At 43.5% G+C, this 17,871-nt stretch overlaps 1 protein-coding gene across 1 annotated transcript in view; it reads right to left on the reverse strand.

Moving 5' to 3' along the window:
- Positions 1–17,871, reverse strand: part of LOC109864636 (synapsin-3-like) — a 136,499-nt gene that overhangs the window by 95,130 nt on the left and 23,498 nt on the right. The window contains exon 3 of the mRNA XM_031797327.1: positions 6,491–6,548. Within this exon, the coding sequence (XP_031653187.1) occupies positions 6,491–6,548 (58 nt within the window). The remainder of the gene's footprint in view (positions 1–6,490; positions 6,549–17,871) is intronic.

The raw sequence follows: 17,871 nt of genomic DNA on the forward strand, positions 1-17,871 counted from the left end.
AGCATCCTGGAGGTTGAAGAGACACTGTTGTGCCTTTTTCACCACGTTGTATTTGTGGGTGGACCATTTCAGTTTGTCCGTGATGTGTACGCCAAGGAACTTACAACTTTCCACCTTCTCCACTACTGTCCCATCGATGTGGATGGGGGGATGCTCATTCTGCTGTTTCCTGGAGTCCACGATCATCTCCTTTGTTTTGTTGACATTGAGTGAGAGGTTATTTTCCTGCCACCACACTCTGAGGGACCTCACCTCCTCCCTGTAGGCCGTCCTTCCACTGTAGTGTCACCTGCAACTTGATGATTGGGTTGGAGGCGTGCATGGCCAAGCAGTCATGGGTGAACAGGGAGTACAGGAGAGGGCTGAGAACGCACCCTTGTGGGGCCCCAGTGTTGAGGATCAGCGGGGTGGAGATGTTGTTTCCTACCTTCACCACCTGGGGACGGCCCGTCAGGAAGTCCAGGACCCAGTTGCACAGGGCGGGGTCGAGACCTAGTGTCTTGAGCTTAATGACGTGTTTGGAGGGTACTATGGAGTTAAATGCTGAACTATAGTCAATGAACAGCATTCTTACATAGGTATTCCTCTTGTCCCGATGGGATAGGGCAGAGTGCAGTGTGATGGCGATTGCGTCGTCTGTGGACCTATTGGGGCAGTAAGCAAATTGGAGTGGGTCTAGGGTATCAGGTAGGGTGGAGGTGATATGATCCTTGACTAGTCTCTCAAAGCACTCCATGATGACAGGGTGATAATCATTTAGTTCAGTTACTTCTGCTTTCTTGGGGACAGGAACAATGGTGGCCATCTTGAAGCATGTGGGCACAGCAGACTGGGATAGGGATTGATTGAATATGTCCATAAACACATCAGCCAGCTGGTCTGCTCATGCTCTGAGGACATGGCTAGGGAAGCCGTCTGGTCCCGGCAGCCTTGCGAGGGTTAACACGTTTAAATGTTTTACTCACGTTGGCCACGGAGAAGGAGAGCCCACAGGTTTTGGTATCGGGAATTTTAAAGTCTGCATTAGGCCCTCTGAACAGGCAGCGGAGGGTATAAATCAGCATTCTGAGAGCACTCTGCCCAACTGTACCACACACACACACACACACACACACACACACACACACACACAGAGAGAGACACTGACAGGGCCCCAGGACAAGTGGACAGCACAGTAAAAACAGCAATAGACTCCAAATATGGTCCCCCCTCCCCTTCCCTCTCCTCCCCCTCTCTCCTTGCTAGCATCACACAACACAATGCTCATCTGAAATCTTTGGGAGTATTTTTACAATTCTGCTAATGGGTGTCATTGAGGTTCATGTGCACAAGGTGCCTTTCGCTATAGTCAGGTGACAAACGTGTAAACGAGAACTTTGGTGGCCCGGAGTAAAACCACATGCAAATCTAAAGCATTATCCCAACATTCAGAACATGATAATAAGTGATTTTACTACAACTATGCCGGCCTCTGCCGGCAAAAAGCCTGTGATCGATATTGACATCTGCAACTGTGATACAACAATTCATGAGGTGTCACGCTTTTAGGACACAGGGTACGGATAAACAATGACAATAGCTCAACTCCTAGAACTGTGGCAAGCTCTATCATAGAAAGGATTCTCTGCTTCATGTGCGAGACCCATTTAGACTAAACCTCCTGCTCCTCCCCCCTACCACCCCCAATCATTACATGGCCCATTATATCTCCTGTAAAAGAAACAGTCCCCCTGACCAGATCCCTCTCGATATATACAAAAGCAACAGCCGGAGTGGGAAACCTAAAATAGCTCCTGGTGATGAACGCAGATGTGGGGGTAGGCAAATGAAGGCTCCTATCTTGTGGTTTCCTTTGGGTCCAAACATAGCTGTTTTTCAACAGCAGAAATGACTATTTACTTGGACTCTATACACTTCACCTCATTTATCTGAACAAACAAATGTGTGCTGCATTGTAAGGCAGTGGAGTCTGAGGAGAGCAGCAACCTTTCCATAATAGAAACCTTATTATCATCTATATAGGGCACAGCTGCACTTGTTCAAGTTGGTCAAGAAAGGGCAACAGGAGTCATTGTACAGTTTGCCAGTGCTGATCCCTCGTAAAAGATTTCCAACTGAACATCAATCTTGTAACAACGTCAACACAGATGCCCTGAACCTCTGGGGGTGGAGACGTGAGGCGATTACTAAGGGTACGGATTACACAGACCCAATTGGCTGTGAATCTCCATTACTGCAGGAGAGAGGAGCGTGGAAGAACAAGGTGGAGGGGAGCAGAGCGGAGCAGAGCAGGCATTCTGTTCTCACTGAGGTCATAGGCCTGGTGAGCAGATGTTGTCCCTTCTGACCCGACTAGAACTCATTCTAATCACATAATTTGTCCAATTGCACAAAATTGACTACTTATTTTCCTCTACTCATGAACAAGGGTTGTCGAGTACCAATATGTACCCAGTGGATGACTATTATTGCATTTGAATCATGCCTGTGATGTTAATATCACATTGACGGAGATTAAACGAGCAAGCAGCCTTGGAAAAAACATTACTCACAGGGGAAAGAAACTGGATGTCATGACCGAGATCCTCCGCTTGGCACTGCTTAGCCCACGAGCACAGAAAGGGAGCACACATCCAAGATACTTCAAAAGAGACACAAAAGGCATTGTGGGAAATAGTGGATAAAACCCAGAAGCCCCGTGTATGCCCCTTTAGAGCACATCAACAATCTGAACACACACAGGATCTCCTGGCACAAGTGTGTAGAGATAAGAGTGGGCACAGTCAATGGCGCAGGGTATCTTGGAGCACTTATTGAGAGATTGATAAGACTCCCAGAGGGTAAGTCAATGAGGATCTGGGCAGCAGCTCAAGGCCAAGCCAAGGTTGATCGGTGCCAAAAGAAAAAACCTGGGAACGAGTTCAGTTGGACGTGCCTGGCATGAGGCAGGATACCTGTGGTACCTAGGGCAACATCTGGCCCTCAAGAAGGTCTAGCAAATCAGACACAGCATCTTCTTTTACTTGTTAAACTTGAACTTGCAGCTTGGAAAACTATGACAGTGATGAGATTTGTTCACACTCTCTTCATGTATCGTATACGCCTACTTGCAGATGTGCACCACACAGCAGAACGTTCAAACTTAGCTGAAGCTGTCACTGGACAAGCATGACGAACGCTAGCTCCACGCTAGACGATAACGCTCATTATTATGGAACTCGTGAAAATGTATGGAGCACAAAGAATCAACTGATTAATGATAGGTGGGACCTAACGTTCAATTGATGCACTGCTCTCGGTTCTATTCATATATGAAACGACGCATGACGTTCCCTCTGAAACTATGCTATTCAGAGACAAGGTGACACCGATATAGAGCCTTAGCTATGAGCTGAATATTTAAAAAAAGTTTTGCTTGTAATCTGTTTGTCATCTCCACGGTGAAGACGTTTTGCACTCTGTGTTTCAGTGTTTTATACATGTCGAGGCGCCGGGAAAGTTAACCTTCAAAGCAGGGCCTCGTCGGTGTGGAGGAGAGTGTTTTGTGACAACATGCTCACACCTGAAATATTTTAATGGGGTTGGGCAGAGGGGCATATCAAGAGATACACTATATATACAAATGTATGTGCACACCGTTTCAAATTAGCGGAATAGGCTATTTCAGCCACATCCAGTGCTGACAGGTATCAAATCGAGCTCACAGCCATGTACTCTCCATAAACAAATATTGGCAGTAGAATGGCCTTACTGAAGATCTCACTGACTTTCAACGTGGCACCATCGTAGGACACCACCTTTCCAACAAATCAGTTTGTCAAATTTCAGCCCTGCTAGAGCTGTTCCCGGACAACTGTAAGTTCTGTTACTGTGAAGTGGAAACATCTAGGAGCAACAACGGCTCAGCTGCGATGTGGTAGCCCACACAAGCTCACAGAACGGGACCACGAGTGCTGAAGTGCATAAAAGTCTTTGGTTGCAAAACTCACTACCGAGTTCCAAACGGCCTCTGGAAGCAACCTCCACATAATAACTGTTCGTCGGGAGCTTCATGAAATGGGTTTCCATTGCTGAGCAGCCGCACACAAGCCTAAGATCACCATGCGTAATGCCAAGGGTCTGCTGGAGTAGTGTAAAGCTCACCGCCATTGGAGTCTGGAGTAGTGGAAACGTGTTCTCTGGAGTGATGAATTACGCTACACCACCTAACAGTCTGACGGACAAATCTAGGTTTTGCGGATGCCAAGAGAACGCTACCTGCCCCAATGCATAGGGCCAACTGTAAAGTTTGGTGGAGGAGTAATAATGGTCTGGGGCTGTTTTTCATGGTTCGGGTTGGCCCCTTAGTTCCAGTGAAAGGAAATCTTAACGCTACAGCACACAATGACATTCTAGACGATTCTGCGCTTCGAACTTTGTGGCAACAAAGGTCCGTTCCTGTTACAGCATGACAATGCCCCAGTGCACAAAGAGAGGTCCATACAGAAATGGTTAGTCAAGATCAGTGTGGAAGAACTTGACTGGCCTGCACAAAGCCCTGACCTCAACTCCATTGAACACCTTTGGTATCAATTAGAATGCAGAATGCGAGTTAGGCCTAATGTCCCAACACCAGTGCCCGACCTCACTAATGCTCTTGTGGCTGAATGGAAGCAAGTCCCCTCAGCAATGTTCCAACATCTGGTGGAAAGCCTTCCCAGAAGAGTGGAGGCTGTTATTGCAGCAAAGGGGGCACCAACTCCATATTAATGCCCATGAGTTTAGAATGAGATGTTTGATGAGCAGGTGTTCACTTAGTTTTGCTCATGTAGTGTACCAGACCTCAATAGGCCTCTCTTTCTCTCTCACATTCTCTCTGTCTTTCTGGCTGTCTATCTGCCTTTCTCTCTCTCTCAGCTATCAGAAGCTGCTATGGGTGGCCTGTACACTGCCTGTGCCTCCGACTGGCACCTTATATGGCAGCAGCTGTTCGAAGAGCAGGAGAGCTAGCTAGGTTGGCTTTGGGCACGTGGGCACCAGTTGAGTTCAGAGCAGGGTGAGGGAAGACAACAACACTGCAGAGCTGAGGAGGTAGGAAAGAGAGAAAAAGAGAGAGAGACCAAGGGGGTTGTCATTTTATTGTAGTTTTCAACAACAAAAAAGGGGGCCATCATCCCATTGATCCAACTTTTCACACAGGGATCGGGTTTCCTTCATCCTTGAGCTTTATGATAGATGTACTAACACCCGGCGAGGGGTCCCGGCTGGCGGCCTTCCCACCCTACACAGGGCAATTAGCATCTGACTCGTTACCCTGCGAGGAGCGGAGGAGGACTTCTGAGAAACAGTGGAGGGTCTGGCAAAAATACAACTGGGGTTAGATGGGGTTTAGGGGGATTGAGGGTGCGACCCCCATAGCGGTCCCTTCGCTCTTGATTTAAGGGTCCTAATTAAGAGCCGCCACGTTTTTATTTGGGCTTGCTCTCAGCAACGGCGAGAACTGCTACAAAAACGCAGAGCCCCCATATTTCACAATTCTTAAAAAATGCATGATTTTAATTTACAACTCCAAGCCTCACTAGCCCAGCTACGGTCTCAATATTACTGAGAATCAGATCTAACCACAACAGTAGAGTGTTGAGCAAACAGACAGCCTATAAAGTCCCTGGTCTGGTCTTTTGTGGTTTGCTTTTTCCTTCTCCAAATAAATCCCACCACTTAATTTCAAAGACAACGACTCCAGTCTGCCCAATCGCTTGCAGATGTATGGCCAAGCTTTTAGGAGGGAAATTAGATGTTATCTACCCACCAAAAATACTGTATGTCTAGACGGTTGCGTATTTTTGCATATACATTGGCACTGACGGCATCTTTTCATATAAAAAAATGAAGATAAATGCCCATTAAAACTGCCGTGTTTGTGCTACAAGGTTAAGAACAGGTTACTTCAGGGGGAAGTTGGTGTGACAAAACATTTGTAAAAGAGCTACCTGATGGGAGAGTCAGAAATAATGAATCGAACTACTGCCATTGCTAGCTTCTGATTCAAATAAAAAAGCATCAACTCAAAACTGTAAGGGACTGCTTCTGACACGAGTCCAGAAAACATTTCAATTCTCCCTGCATATAATCCAATGCTGAGAAGACGAGTACATAAAAATAAGTACATTCCATCAGGCAGCCAAGCACATACTGTACACAAACACAGAGCATGCTAGCATGATAACAGGCTAACTGAGGCATGGGAGTAAAAAAGCCATGTACTTAGTGTCTAATAGGTACATCATACCTGCTGCTACCCAGCTGCTAAAGCTCTAACATGCGATCCTAATGGTGCTTGAATATAGCAGCCTAGATTCCTAGTGGATGATGGGGTTACGAAATTGTGAAAGATGTGGGTCAAGTCAGTCACCCAAGAGTGGCATCAGCTGAGCTAACAAAACCCAATCCCTCGTCTGAGCCATCCCCAGCCACATTCCCCTGCAGCTCCAACAGTCCTAACGCCACCAACCTGCTCCACCCGGATGTCGCACTCCCCGTTCAACTTCTTCCCTCGGAAATACTTGGCCCTGTGAGGAAAGAAATGGTAAAAGAGACTAATGAGACGAGATGAAAGGAGATCACAACTTTCAGAGCTCATAAACCTTTTTTTTCACACAGTAGCCTAGGGGAGCTTCTAGACAGGGAAAGATTGTCTACAGTCGTGAAATTACCTGTGTCGGAGACGACTAGAAAATAGCTTCTCCAGTATCACCTGAGTCCTGGATAATTACAAAGGTATCTATTGTAGTGGCCACCTGTGTATACTCTACCACGACACTTCTGTTTCTTCGCCAACAGAGACAAGTATGTCGTCATAACAACAGTATGCAGTCAAAACAACCTCGGAATAATCTGTTTATTGAATTAAGGAAGGCTGAAACATCAAGTTTTCCAAAATAGCTTGAGACCATTGACAAATATTATTTGTTTCCATGATTACAACATTGTGGTCCTTGGGTTGTACCATACAAACTTTCCCAGACTAAAAACCAGCTGAGCATCATAATCAGTCATAACATCATATCCCCCACCTATTAGGCGGTTAGGCACCTCATGAAGAAACAGCAAGAGAAGAGAAAGAGTAAAGAGAGAGAGGCGAATCTCAAATCAACAGGATATTAAAAGAGATATGACTCAATGTCCCTGAATGGAACAATGTCCCAGTACACAAACAGTAACAGTGATGTCCTTTTTTTGTCGTCTGAGTCTGTCTGTCTGAAAACCCATTTCCTGTTCCTAACCGTGACATCCTTACAGGCCAGGCATCAGGCTTCACTGGCATCATCAAACACCATAGGCAGGAAACCTGATTACATTTTTAGACAGCCCTGATAACCAACAAAAACAAACACAAACAACCACAAAAACACAAGGAACAAACGCAAACACGAGGCAGAAACCGACGGTGACGGTGTCGCTTTAAAAAGCGAGGGATTGGGTATGTGTGTGTTTGGAGAAGAGGAAGGACATTCACATAAATCTGGAGATTTCAGATATACTACCTCTCGTGCACATTTTTGGGCGTTAAGAGCTCTACGTTTATAGCCTGTGAGCCTGTGTCTTTGCCAACACTCTGTGGGTCCAGCCGGTGAACTCTCACCCCGAGCAGGCGTGGGCCGGTTATCAATCTGTCAAGGGCTACATGCTAGCTGTTGGTGTGTGTTTGCTGTGTGTGTGTGTGTGTGTGTGTGTGTGTGTGCTCTACATGCTGGAGGCTCCTGATCAGTAGGACACAGGCTGTTAGGGATTTAGAGTAACTGCCTCTCAACTCAACTCACTTTCTCTTCTCTTTGGGATTGCACTTTTTCTGGTAATCACCCAAAAGATTATTGGTGTCTTTTCTGTGACAGAACGGGGCCCTTCCAACTAATGAATAAAAAATAACCCCTCAATAGACCCCCCTTCAAGTCAATGAGCAGTCAATATGGCTGCAACATTCTAACAGTGTAATTAATAAATGTTATATATGCTCTCGCTTGTCAAATCAAATCAAATCAAATTGTTTTAGGTAACATAAGAATACAATTTGTTTTATTAGTTTATGTTACTGTAAGACAGGGGTCTACAACCTTTTCTAACATGAGAGTTACTTTTAAATTATGAAACATGTTCAGAGGTACTCCAATTTTTTTTTTGTAGCTTTCAAATAGGCACTTTGTATTTTCCCAATATTCCATTTTCTCAGCTTTATTTTTCCTGGTTTGTAATTTTTTTTCAGTTTTCACTCTAAAGAGTTCAAATTGTTTCAATGAGAAACAATGAAATTAGACGTTCTGAGTCCATGTCAATGCTTAAATCACAGCAGAAGACATTTTTTTAGGGCGGGGCAAAAAATGAACACATTTCGATTTTTTGGGAGTAATGTCTCTTTAATTGTGCATTTTGTGCGAGAGGAATGTGCTGGTCTAGCTATGTTTTTGTTGCTGTATATGTCAAGACAGAGTTTGCAAAACAAAAGCCCATCGGATTTGATACAAATAATCATTATATAATTCTGCCAGGTAAGCTTACTTTGCATCATTACCGCTGGAAAAATGAATGAAAGACAAACACACACACACACACCATCCACACCACACAGAAGTACATGGGCAATTTTGCTGTAAATTAATTGACAGATATTGTGTTACGTTTAGTTTTTTTAAGCCAATTTGAACTAACTAGGGATAATGTCAAAATGGATTTGATTGGATAGTAGCCGGGAGCTTACGGTGTCTGATTACTTGACAGCTTGTGATAGAGTTCTCAAAAATTAAATTGTCAGCTTATTGGAGCATGTTCATGTCACATAAACAAGGAAAGCTGGTGAATGCGTTACTAATGTTTTGCTTTTCTTGAGAGGTAGGGCCTGGTCTCTCAATGATGACATTTTGTGCAAATAAGCGGCCCGTAGCATTGTCATCGGCTTGTTCAATCCAAACAGGGCCGTCCCTCCTCTCTCCTGTTTCACCGTTTCATTTGGTGACCTGCTCAGTACGCACCGTTCTGTCTTTTTTTTGCACTTAGGCCTCGGAGGTGTTGGTTCAGACTGAGGCTCTGAATCGGAAGAATAATCATCAGAGATGTTGTGATTCATTTCTTCCCCATCATATGAGTCTTTTTCATTCAGATGTGCTTCCATTCATCTTGGTCTTCTTGCCATTTGTAAATGACACACGCTCTCACTTGGTACTCCAAGTAGGCCAGGGTAGACTGCTTGGATTCGGTGTACTGATTTAGCGTACATACCATTTTGAGATTATAATTTAGAATAGATCAAAACAATAAAGGCCCATCCTTTTCTTCATTCATAAATTGGTGATTTACATAGTTATGCTTCGCTCAGCCATTCTCCGCCTTTCTCCCCCATCACATATTACTTCATCAATTTCATGTTGTTATGTCTGTTAAATTAGTTTGGGTATAGTTTTAGGTTCAGATTCGAGGCAATTATCAGGGTGCTTATCAACTGGGCATGGCACCTTCAAATATCGGGAGAAGGCTCGGAGCAGGCTCTACTGTCAGGGGAAGAAACTATCTCACCGGAGAAAGCATCTGAGTGAGCTAAACAGCACCCCTCTCTTACTACATCATGTAGCTGTTGTTGCCTGGACAAAAAGAGTATGACATGCCATACAATTTTTGTCCAGACAGCGTCAGATACACATAATGACACAAGGGGGCGCTGTTTAGCTCGCTCTGCTGATTTATCAGAGATTGATGAGTCTTTCTGTCGGCGTGCGTCTCGGTCCAATAAATTATCAGTATTTTAATATTTTATTTCGACAGGCAAGGAGGTATGGAGGGCGGGCCAGGCCCCCTAAGGACCATCCGTAACGCCTGCCCTGATTCCCTGCCTTGGTGTTTGTCTTCTCTGGCAGTATAAGGTCACACTAGCTCTCTCCTTACGTCTCTTCTTGCCGTACCCCTTTATCTCCCCCTATCCCTGCTTTCCATATACTGCTTTACAGTACATGAGATGCAAATTAATCACATCACTGATCTTCTTCTCAAGGTTTTCCAGCTGTTGAGCTGTTGACTATAAGATCCATGGTTATCCTTCCCTGTCATTTAGTTAGCGGTGAATCATTGAAAGCGTCTGACCTAGATACAGTAAAGACCAATGCTCTGTCGTCCAGGGCCACTCTTACCTTCGCCATGACCATAATAGAGCATGAGCCATGAAGCGAGACCAGGAGGCTCGCGTACGGGTTAAAAATTACTGGTATGTTTTCAAGCCAAGGCATTCATTGTACAACCTGTCATCACTTCAAATTATCTCTTCAATTTATGGTCAGTTGGACTTTAAAAGTGGAGGTGAGCAGCCCTTCGCATGGTTCCAAGAGTAAACACCCAGACAGGATTTGGCCCATGTTCTTCCCAAACACTCACTCTAACACACAGTCACACACCCATTGTAAAAACATAATGCAGAGGAATCCAGAATCTTTACCATGAAACTGTTCCCTCCATTGCGTTAGTCTCCCATGAAGCCTAAGTGAGTCATGTATTTTGACAGATGATGAAATCTGGAATTTGCTATTCTTTCTTACACGTGAAAACATGGGTTAGGCTATATGACAATGAGAACTCACAGCCAGATTTTTCCCACAGCCATCATTTACTATCACTTCGACAGCAGATATGACAATAATGACATCAGTGATTGTATTGCATTCACCAAAGAACGGTTGGATAGAGTTATCTAATATAGGATCATCCAAGAGCCGGTACATTGTTCAGATTCGAACAACAACCTGACAGCTTCTTGGCTTGCAGAATGTCATGTGGCATGATAGGGAGCCAATGGCAAGTCAGATGAGGAGGGTGAGATGGTGAGAGAGAGGGACCAGGCAGCCAAGCAGGAGAAAGGAGGAGAGAGGGAATCCTGGAAATGAGATATTCCGAAAGACGGTGCGAGAAAAACAGAGAGGTGAGAATAGGAATGAGAGACCGAGAGCTAGCGAAAGATGGAATGAGAACTGGAGAGAGAAAAAAAGAGCGTGAGGAAAAAGGAAAGAGATGAGTGAGAGAAACAGAAAGAGAAAAAGTGATGAGGATGGTGGATGGTGATGTTGTGGGTGGTGAAAGCTGCTGTGTGTGTGTGTGTACCGCCATTGTGCCCCAGTCAGAGCTGGAGGCCAGGCCTGTCAGGGGAGCCCAGTGTTTCCCTGGAGACCAGCAGCCTCTCCTCTGGAATGCCCTGGAGGAAATGTGACCCCGAGGCAGAGGGCAACGATGGATGGACATGGGACACCCTCACCAACACTAACCCTCACCCACAATTAAAGATCCTAATAGCTTGAATATACAGTACAGTACTAATGAGCTACTAGTTCTAATACAGCTGTCTGTGCAAACACCTCCCAAGGGGAGACATAAATATTACAGTCATGTTCACTCAGCTATGAGATTCTATTAAATATTAACAATGAGAAAGGTCAATTCGGGGAACATGAAGAAAGACTGTGGCAAAGCCACCACACATGTTGTAACACTGATTGGTGTTTAGTGTAATATTGTAAATCACTATTAAACCAATTTCAGATAAGAGATCCTATCAGCCATCAATAAGCCATTGATGAATTCTGAGTTCTAACTCAAACTTGAAATAGGGTTAATTATCAGGTATTCTATTGAAATATTGAGTGCTATGGTTTAGAGGGTCTACACCAGAAGTTAAAGGTTATCTGTAGGAAGAAGGTATATGGTTGGTGCAATTAAGCTTGGAATGTACTGAGTGTAGGGAAAACAATCATATGTGGCAGGCACTGATGAGGCGAGAGAGTCATGGATTAGTAATGAAAGGGGTCGAGGTCAGGTCAGGTCACGTTAAGAGAGAAGGAAAAGTGTATTGCCAGTATCACTTCGTTTCCTGCCAAGCAATAAAGATACTATGTTTAGTTAGAAGGAGGAGACTCCACCTAAAGTGGGGTACATATACCACCACTATTTGTAACCATGTCCTTGTCTGTTTAGCTGTTCTATCCTTTGGGAAGAATAAACTTGGTTTAAGCTTTCATAGTGTCCGGCAAGCTCTTACTCTGATAATTAGAACCTAACAGTTGGGGCTGATTCTGGATCAGTGAAACAGGAGCCGGCACCAGAAACAAGGTAGGCACAGTTCCTACACCTGTTATCACTAATTCTGACATGTTGGGGAGATGAGAGTCGTAGGCTGAACCAATTATAGGATACGGAACTAGAAAGCCTGAGCTTATTCAGTAGTCCCATTGTATTACCACCAGTCGTAGCTTTGGTAAGTCCAGGAAGGCGAGCCCGAAAAGGGTGGTACCTGTAGAGGGTAAGTCCTAGTGGGTAAATCCCGAGTGGGTTAGTTCCTGTGACTACTATAAACTATAGGGTAAGACCCGGAAGGTAAGCCTGAGCAGGCTGGTACCGGCAGAGGGTAAGTCCTAGGGGGTAAATCCCGAGTGGGTTGGTTCCTGTGAGTACTATAAGAAAAGAGTGTGAGGCAGTATCGTGCCAGGGGATGGATAAGTGTCTGGAGGAGAGCCTCATCCATGGTTAGAAAAGGAGAAAGATAAAATGATTCAGAGAATATGAGCAGTAGCAACAAGGAGAGAGGTTGGTTTATGCCCTATTGGGGCGGGGGAACTGTGACAGATTATGTGGAAATAGGAAGACAAGTGGGAATAATGTTGGTAATGTGTGTTATCAACAACAGTGATATTTGAGGCGCAACCCTGGAATAAGACATTAGGTCATCCGTATTCTCAAATAATACATTTGCAGACTCTATAGTAGTGGTTCTAATACAAGGTATTAGGTGCCGTGACCAATTAAAAGGCACAAATACCATAACTATTCTTTGGGGAAATGGGTAGCGCTACCTTGGAAAACAGTTCATAGAAGGGAGTGAAGAAATCTAAAACACCCTGGACATCGTCGGGAGAGGTTTGGGAATAACAACTATTGATATGGCAACAGACAGCCCCGATTCACGAGCATTCTACCAATTCGGCTCGAATTGTTTTGTGGGGCCGTTGGGCATTGGAAGAATGAGTGTAGAGTGGGAATGGCGCCTGCTGCATTCGGAGGAAATGCTGCCATGTAAAGCGTTTGCCTCTTTTTCAAAAAGAGCAGCAAGAAATCTTCCTGAAAGTAGCGGGACAGGAAACTTTCACATAGCGGTGTATGGCCTCGGTACGATCAATAGTGGTTCATAGAGATTACAGTTTCTATGTGAAGGAAGACATACGAGATCACGTTTAACACAACTTTTTAATAGATACCAGGGATCAAATATAACAGATTCCTTACAATGAGAAATTGGCTAAATTTGCCACAGGAAAAAGTATTTTGGGTTAAAGAATCTAGGCGAAATGCCAGGGGAATGGATTCATAAAGAGGTAACAACTAAATATTATCTGGCCAAACACTCCTGGTAACTCAGAAAACCTTAGGGGGTTTTTAATCTCATGAGACATTTTATGTTGTTTTATTATGAAAGAAATTAACATTTTATGTCATCTTATTCTGAAATAGGTTTCTAGAATGGACGAAAGGGTGGAGGGGTCACGAGGAATTAGCATAGGGGTTACCAAACCTAAAATGCACTTTACATTTTTTGTTGTTGTTCATGAACATGGTGGTGCGGTGGTTATGGAGAATCATGGGGAAAGAGACCAGCGAATGGTTGGACTCGGTGGCGAGATAAAGTCGCCGTGTCTAAGGGTAGTACGTGCTAAATAAAAGGACACAAACGTTGGGGTGGATTAAAACAAACGCTTAATGATTGGAGTAAGGACAGTGGATTTACCATTAGCATTTTGGTATATAATTAATACTTTTGGATTGCTAACGAAATGTACACTTTCTTTTCCAGAAGAGGGGGTTTCATTATCTCTCGTTGGAATGTTCCCCGAGACTGTGGTCATGGGGAGAGAAGTTAGTGATATTCGGCAGTTTTAAGTACAAAAGTATCTGGATTAGGCCAAAAACGGTGTTCCAAGATAAGTAAGGCCTGTTGTTCATGTGTGTGTTTTTGACCTACGGTTTACCACACACACCAGTACAACTTACCGGTTATGAATATGCGTTAGTGGTGTTGATACTGTGGGATGTATTTTTTGGGGTCTTTTCATTTTGGTTTTAAATTGGGTATGCAGAATGATGGAAAATGTTTGAAAGGTTTTTAAATGGTTTCTGAAGCACAGGGAAAGAAAAGGGACAGGAAATATTCAATGGTGTCAAATTCCCTCTATCCTGACTTTCTGGTTAGTCCTGATCCATCTCACTAGAAATGATGGAAACAGGTGGGATTTAATTATAAAATGAATGAGAAAACACCAGTCTCTATTCTATTTGACCTTTTCTATTGGGGTGTACCAGTATTTCCTTGTGGAGTTTAAGAGTTGTAATTCTAAAATGATTGGTTATTCAAACGTGTTTCTTTTTTTATTTAACATGCAGTGTTGTTTGTTTTTGAATCACGATATGAAGGAAGGTCTACACACTGCGAACAATTTAGACTAAGAATGCTTAGTCAGGAAAACAGGGACAGATGGGAGTTGTAATGAAAAGAGTTGGCAATAAAAGGTCCCGTTTATAAATGTACATTCTAACCGTGATGATGTGTGCCAGGTTGAGAAGCTTGAATTCAAGTGATAGACTCAAAGTTAAGTTACTGTCATTCTAAATTTGGGTTGGATCATTTATCAAATGTTTTAGTTATGATTCGGGTACAGCGAGAGAGAGTTGCTCTCAAACTGTGAGGGGTAGGTGCACTGCTCAAATGTATTGGGCCTAGGGAGGCTCTAGAAATCTTGTCTTTAAGTGTCCTCCGAGAGGGAGGTTATTAGAGAACTCACTGGATGATAGCTTGGTTCAAAACAAGGTTTTTTGTTTTACCATGTCAAAGATTTTGTTAAATCGCATCAATACATACATATAGATTACTAGATTAAAAAAAGGTACAATTGATTGCATTACAAGGCTCAAAGTCTGTCTTGCATTAACACCGAAAGATGAAAATGAATGAGATGGGCGTGGAGACCAGCATCACATGGGCATAGAATGGAACGGATGGACGGTTCTGTCCCCAGTCTTAGTCGCATCAAGGGTGATGTGAAATTATTAAACATGCATTTTCTCTTTTCCCTGTTTAAGTCAATATGTGTTTAGGTTTCGTGGAACATAAGAGTGATTGATCATTGTTCCAGAGGAGGGATTGATGTATATTGATTTGAGAATTTTTTGTATATTTATAACTTTAGAAGTGCATTAAGAGTAGTGACCATATGAGTTAGATGGAATGATATATGTGTAAATGTATCTGTAGCAGGAGGCGAGGTACACATGAGGTCTGTGTTTGAGACAGAATGTTTACATAAGGCTGTTACGTGGGATGGAACGTGACTGGGTGGAGATCTGTGGGGGCTCATAAATTGAAGTCGGGGTGATAGTTTCTGGGGATGATACCACTCTATGTATATTGTTACAGGTGATATCTCGTAGGAGAGGGAGGACAGCTAACTGTGCACAATATAGGGTATATTACACATACCCAGAGCATGGAGAAAGTAGCAGAGATAGGCATTTCAGACACTATTGTCAACTTTCAGGAAACCTGTGACTCAGAGTTTTGTTAGGTTGGATATTCTTCCAACGTCATTGATCTCTTTCCCATTTATAACAGCCAAACAGCCAGCGAACACTAGACAGATTCCATGCAGTAGTTATTCTCACGGCAGTCGCTGTAGGGACAGTTATTGAAGGAGGCGATAGTAACATCATGGAATTGGACTACGGTCCAAATTGTGGATTTTAGGTATTTGAGGTATGCGTCATGGGCAGTGTTAGTAGTAGCAGGGGTTACTTTAATAGCATTGTTGGGAGAGTCTATGTTGTCAGGAAATGACCCATGCGTTGCTGTGTGTCCACACATAGTACTCCTTACAGCACCTGCAAAGATCGTCACGTCTCTCCTCGGTGGGTTCACACTCCTCACATGAAGTGAGATCCAGCTGCATAATGGGTGAGCTTGAAGACGCCATGACAGAGGAAGCAGAGCTAAAGAGAGAGAGAAAGACTAGATTCCATTGTAGACATGCAGATGGGTTGGATCTGGGAGCTATTTTAGCCGCCATAGTTGGGTTAGTTTGCTTTATTGGTTAATGCATCATATGAAAGGGTAGATGTTGGGGCAATTGTACACTGGACACAATTCTGGAGGCATTGATGTGAAAGCATATTCAGTGCTAAGTTACCTCAAGAGGAGTGGCGTTGATTAGGCCTACGCATTTGCCTATCAGGTGACGTGCCTATCAGGTGGCAATGGAGGAAATGGGGAACAAAGTGAAAATGACATGGCTTGGGAAAACCTCTCAGAGCCTGTGGCCGGAAAGGGGAAGACTGGGTGAAAGCCTGAAGAGGCTTTTTAGGACTTTCATTTTTGCCAAACTCAGGAGAAAAGTATCCTGGAGGCGTTGAGTCAGGCAAAGAAAGAGTGGGAATTATCACGTTATCAAACTTTGGGTTTTCATGCATATATAATTATGCATAGATTACCACATTGTTAATACTGTTATGTTTTGTGTTTCTCGTTGCCTTTCAAGTCTAATGTGCTTATCATTCTCCTAGGAACCAGAAGGAGATAGTTGAGATGGAAGGAGTCAACAGCTCCAACGGACATGTTATTCTCAGTGTTCTATGAGAAATGGAAATAAGAGTGTGCTTGGTGTGATCATAGAACAGAGGCCATATGTCTCTGGGTTTGTATATGTCACTGTGAATGTTAGGCATGTTTATTTTTTATTTTTTTAAATGGTTCATGATTTATTATTATTGTTTGTCCATTTATAAGTCATTTCCAAGTTTATGTCATGTTGAACAGTATGGAGTTAAATGTTAAAAACGGGGGACTGATGGATTCCGGGTTCTAACTCCTAAACTCTCAAACTTGAAATAGGGTTAATTATCAGGTATTCTATTGAAATATTGAGTGCTATGGTTTAGAGCGCGTCTACACCAGAAGTTAATGGTTATCTGTCGGAGGAAGGTGCATGGTGGGTGCAATTAAGCTTGGAATGTACTGAGTGTAGGGGAAACAATCGTATGTGGCAGGCACTGATGAGGGGAGAGAGTCATGGATTAGTGACGAAGGAGGTCGAGGTCAGGTCACGTTTAGGGAGAAGGAAAAGTTTATTGCCCGTAATCATTTTATTTCCTTTCTAGCAATAAAGATGCTACGTTTAGCGAGAAGGAGGAGACTCCACCCAAAGTGGCGTACATATACCACCACTATTGTAACCATGTCTTTGTCTGTTCAGCTGTTCGATCCTCTGGGAAGAATAAACTTGGTTTAGGCTTTCATAGTGTCCGGCGAGCTCTTACTCTGATAATTAGAACCTAACACCGTCTATCAATGCATCATAAAAAATGTTTAATTCTCATACTTGGTTAAGATATTTGGGTAATCATGGATCACTAAAGCTTTCAAGTTTCAATGTCTGTATTACACCACATGATCCCAAGGCTTGAATATAGGTCAAATGGTGTTATTAATAACTCATCTTGATACAGAATTAACCTGGAATTAAAGCACATCCAAACCAGATTATTGCAGAGGTACCGACAGAGACAAAGCAGGAAAACATTGACCAATTTCAATAGTTCCATTGTGTCTACAAATGAAACCTGGGAGTTTGAAACGAAACGGCGCACCCGTTTGTGGCCTCCCATCAGACAAACATTGATCCTGAATTACAAATGCAGCTCTTTTTTTGGTTCCCTGGTGGGAATGGATGACTGTCATGATAAGGTTTTATTGTGGTTATTTATCTTATGGCCGTTCGCCTGAGGTCCGGGGCAACCTTCCCCAAGCTATCGGTTTGTGTTGCCTTTAAT

This window comes from Oncorhynchus kisutch, linkage group LG19 (genome assembly GCF_002021735.2).
Source record: "Oncorhynchus kisutch isolate 150728-3 linkage group LG19, Okis_V2, whole genome shotgun sequence".
Lineage (NCBI taxonomy): Eukaryota > Metazoa > Chordata > Actinopteri > Salmoniformes > Salmonidae > Oncorhynchus > Oncorhynchus kisutch.